The following is a 4,713-nucleotide window of genomic DNA, read 5'->3' on the forward strand; positions in this document are numbered from 1 at the left end:
TTAATCCTCGTTCAAGCTCAAATTCCTTTGTGGTACATCATTTAAAAGATAAATGAGTTTCTTATTTATAAGTGTGCATAATGACATTTTGGTAAAAACACATGATTACACAAAAGTTTTTTAATAGTCTTTCTGGATTTGGTTTAATAATTAATTAGAGCTCAATAAGACTAATCGATTAATTAGGATTCAAGTGGGTTAGACTAAGTGACTCAAGCCCAAAATGCGCTCGTGTCACTTAAATACATAGATAAAAAGCCTATATAAACCCCTTTAAGATTTAGGGTTTGTAAGTTTACTTATTCTGTCTATCAGACAAAGAGAACCCTAGCCTCTATCCCTATGGAGATTATTCCAACATTTATTTATATATATATATATATATAAGTAGAGACGTTTCCAACATTCTTATGTACCAATGTTTAAAAGAGAGTTATTAGGTAGAAGATTGTGATGTATTCGGGACCACACCATCTTTTTCTTTGTGTAGATTGTAATATAAGAACATTTAGATCAAAGGTAAGTTTTTTAAGCATTAGGTGTATAGTTTTAGTATTATTATCATGTCCACTATGTAGATCTAACATCCTTAGATGTTTAGAGAGTATGTGCCTATGATCTAGGGGCATCCCAACAACCGGAGCCCTAGATTAGGAAAAACATATTAAATCTAATCTAAAGTATGTTAACTCTACTTTTTAGGGTGTTTTATTTATCCTATGGCCAAAAGGGATTTTACCATGAATGGTTTTATCTTTTTGGTTTATGAATGTTGAATTTGTTTCTCTAGATTGGGTTGTGAACTCCAAAAGGAGTATAGGATTTTTATTTCCATATTCATGTTTTTATTATTTCTCTCTTTGCTTGCTGACTTTCCACATAAGAATGCATATTTAAATTGGAAAGGTACCGGTAAGTACATTTTTTTTCCATACATAAACATACGACCAAGGTTTGAGAAATATTGTTCAAAGAAAAGTATGTAATTTATCAAAATATAATTTACATTACTTTTTTGAACCAGTGCCTTAATTTATTTATTGATGTGGGAGATAATTTTCGATAGTTAAAAATGTGAACAAAGACATGCATGTTGTGGACATTGTCCTTGAAAAAACCCTCGCCTATTTTTAAAAAACTGTAACCGATTTCCAGCAGGTTGCCAAACGAACCCTTATTTATTTATTTATTTCTATTTTTTGGGTTTTCTTCTTTTATGATCCATCACTACTCAGTCAACGCATGCATGGCGAGACAGTAATGGGAAAGGGTTTGACGGACTAGTATGATGAGAAAGATGAAAGGGTGGTAGAAGCGGAGGGGCTTGACTGGTTCAAAACAGAGTGATTATGTTTAGGAGCGTGCGACAATCCCAAAGCCATCATCTCACTATCATTTTCTCTAAGTAAAACCGCGTGCTAGTGTCTTAGTCTACTCAATCCCCAAAACTCCTCACTTTTCTCCATTCACTCGGCAAATTCTTTGGTCTCTCAGACTTCAAATCTCTCCCTCTATCTGTACATATATTAGAGTATACCACATTCACCCCACAACCCAAAAGGCCATAGTAGCGCACCACCGACTACAATACTGATTAATCGACAGCAATGGAGGACCTCCCACCGGGCTTTCGCTTCTACCCAACTGAAGAAGAACTCGTCTCCTTCTACCTCCGCATGAAGCTCCAGGGCAAGAGGCTGCAGGAGCTCAACCGGGTCATCCCCGATGTCAACATTTATGAGCTGGAGCCGTGGCATCTTCCAAGTTAATGTCTATTCCTCTTCTTCGTGGCTCTCTTAATTTCTCATGTCTCTCTTTTGTTGGGTGACTGAATGTGAAATGTTGTTGCAGGGCTTTCAGGGGAGGTGTGCAGAAGGGACACTGAGCAATGGTTCTTCTTTATCCCGCGACAAGCGAGGGAGGTCCAGGGAGGGAGGCCCAGTAGGACTACTGGGTCAGGGTACTGGAAGGCCACGGGCTCTCCAAGCTACGTCTACTCTTCCGATAATCGGGTGATTGGAGTGAAGAAGACCATGGTTTTCTACAACGGCAAAGCTCCTGCTGGCAGAAAAACTAAGTGGAAGATGCAAGAGTACAGAGCCATTGAAGCAGATGCTACCCCAAAGGTATGCAATTCCTCGGTTTCTTTCTCGAATACTTGCTACCAAAAGAGTGTCTCTCTCTTGAGTATTGCCAATTTTCATTTCCTTTCTCTCTTTCTTTGTATTGATCAGTTGAGGCATGAGTTCAGTCTGTCCCGAGTTTATGTGATATCCGGGAGCTTCAGAGCATTTGATCGACGGCCCCTTGGCACAGTGACGAGAGAAGAAACCAGCCAACAAGTTCGACGACAACATGCCGCCGCCGCCGCTGCTGCTGCTGCTGCAGTGTCATCTGATCATGTTCAGGATACTCAAATGATGGAGAAAAGAAGCTCATCACCTGAATGTTCATATTCAGGAGGATATGACCATGTTCATCTCCAAGCCTCCTCCGCACCTATCGACGATTTTCTATGGGATTGGGGACAACTGGATTGGCTGTAAACATAGTGTATAAAAAATAAATGCTAAGTAAGAAAAATAGAATTTTTCTTATTTGGTATATTTGGATTTCATAAGAAGAAAAATAAAATAAAAAAAGGAATCTAATCACATCAAGAGGGAGAAAATCTCTAGTGCCTCTAGAAAGTGTCTATTAAAATGATTTAAAATATTTCTCAGAATTAGTGTGACACTCTAATTTTCTAATTCGTAAACATAGTCAAAAGTTTCTTTTCCACAACTTCCATTCATTTTCCCCAACAATTTTCTGTCTCCAATTTTCCATATATTAAGCTAGCAACAAAAGGCTAAGAATTGGGAATAGAAGAAACGTGGAGGGTTGATTAGAAATGAATTGAGGAGGGAGGGAGCTTTCATGAATTCCATCCCATCGTGTGCATCTTCTACTTTCTTTTCTCGAAAGGAAATCAAGAATGAAAATATTGATAATTACGAATATATTGATAATTTGATTTTATGGATATATGGAATACATTAAAAATATAACGGTAGATATTTTGACACAAAATATTAGTGATGTAAAAATTAACAAAAATTCTAAATTTTAATATATATATATATATATATATATATAAAAGAAGTAAAAATAAAGATTTTAAAGTTATTTTATTTTAGAAAAATTGATATATATAATTTGTCATATTTGATAATAGTATCATTTACGTCAATAAAAATATAAATTTTATAAGTTTACATTTATTATTAAGTTGTATTACATATTATTTTACAATAATATTATGATAATATGTCTAATTTAAAAATATATTTAATATTAAAATTATAATCTATTATAATTTAAATGTATTCAATAATATCAAATAAATAATAATATATATATAATTTTTTTAATATTTAAATTTTATATTTAATAAATATATAGATTATATATATAAAAAAATCTATTAAGAAAAATATGTTTTTATTTTTTTGATAATAAATTAAATCAAAAATAAAAATAAAATAATTAGAATTAATTTATTTAATAAAATAATCTTTACCCTTCTTTTATATATGTTGTGGTGCAAGTCTTTTTAAGAAGGAGCAACTTGCTCTAGAGGTTGCTATAGAATCCACATGAGCATTGTGTCTTAAGTGTATCCACATGGCTTTGACCATGCTTTTAAAGATTTTCCCAATGAATGAAATATCGGTTAAAAAAATCAAAAGAAATATTGGATATATCGATGATATATTAAGGATATATCGATTATATATCCAGATATTTTAAACCAAAAAATTCAGATAACAACTCTGATTTCTATATGGTCTCATAGACCTTAGAAATGGGTGAAGGGGCAAAGAGGCTCATCTCCATTTATTTGGTTTGGTGTAACAACTTTGAGGGCAGCATCAATGGTGATAAAGACGTTTCTAATAACCCCATTGAACCACTTGATGCCTCCTAACTGTCTGCATCCTGGAGCCATTATGCTATGTTGCGTAAGCCCATCTCAGAAAGAAGTGATGGAATTGGAAACAGAGAAGGGCCTCACCATCACAAACAAGCGACTAGGATGAATTATGCAAGTAATAAGGAAATATTTTTATGAAAAGGATTAAGAGTATTTTTCTTATTTTTAGAAAATTAATTCTAAAAGATTTCGAGCCCGTTTGATTGTATGATTTTAAAAATAGTTTTTTGTTTTTTAAAAACAAAAAATTATTTTTAAAATTTTCTAATACTGTTTGGTTGTTTTTCTTTAAAAATAATTTGTAAAAACAAAATGAAATAAAGAATAACTTTTAGAAAACAAGTAGAAGTTATTTTCATCAATTTTTAAAAATAGAAGAAAAATATAGACTGTTACCATGTTATTTTAAATTTGTTTTTAAAAACTGTTTTTGTTCCTTAACTTAAAAACAATTTTTAAAAATAAGTTTTAAAAAAACATAATCAAACTAAATCTTAGTTTTTAAAATCTTCTCAAATTTTGGGATATTTAAGAATAATTTTTTTTTTTTGGAAACATGTTCTTATTTTCTACATTTTTATAAAAATGGAATCTTCCTTACCTGCACAATATTCTAATTTAATAGAAAATATATTTTTGGAAAATTCATGATGGAAAGTTTATTATTAAGAAAACTATCCAAATGGTTTTCAGAAGTTAGTAATATTATGAGAATAAAATTATTTGAAAATAGGTTC

The 4,713-nt window shown here is 32.1% G+C and overlaps 1 protein-coding gene across 1 annotated transcript; it reads left to right on the forward strand.

Annotated features, from left to right (window-relative positions):
- Positions 1-1,454: 1,454 nt before the first annotated feature.
- On the forward strand, positions 1,455-2,604 carry LOC100263202 (NAC domain-containing protein 90). The gene is made up of 3 exons (XM_002266196.4): positions 1,455-1,764; positions 1,852-2,126; positions 2,235-2,604. The coding sequence occupies exons 1-3, from the start codon at positions 1,608-1,610 to the stop codon at positions 2,544-2,546; spliced, it is 744 nt and encodes a 247-aa protein (XP_002266232.1). The 5' UTR covers positions 1,455-1,607; the 3' UTR covers positions 2,547-2,604.
- The last annotated feature ends 2,109 nt before the right edge of the window (positions 2,605-4,713 follow it).

The sequence above is a fragment of the Vitis vinifera genome, chromosome 18, assembly GCF_030704535.1.
Source record: "Vitis vinifera cultivar Pinot Noir 40024 chromosome 18, ASM3070453v1".
In the NCBI taxonomy this organism is placed as follows: domain Eukaryota; kingdom Viridiplantae; phylum Streptophyta; class Magnoliopsida; order Vitales; family Vitaceae; genus Vitis; species Vitis vinifera.

Excerpts from the sequence above, each read along its gene's own strand:
- LOC100263202 (XM_002266196.4), top strand. The coding sequence starts at position 1,608 with ATGGAGGACCTCCCACCGGGCTTTCGCTTCTACCCAACTGAAGAAGAA. Across the intron at positions 1,765-1,851 it reads GGAGCCGTGGCATCTTCCAA|GGCTTTCAGGGGAGGTGTGC; the intron begins GTTAATGTCTAT and ends ATGTTGTTGCAG. Across the intron at positions 2,127-2,234 it reads AAGCAGATGCTACCCCAAAG|TTGAGGCATGAGTTCAGTCT; the intron begins GTATGCAATTCC and ends TGTATTGATCAG.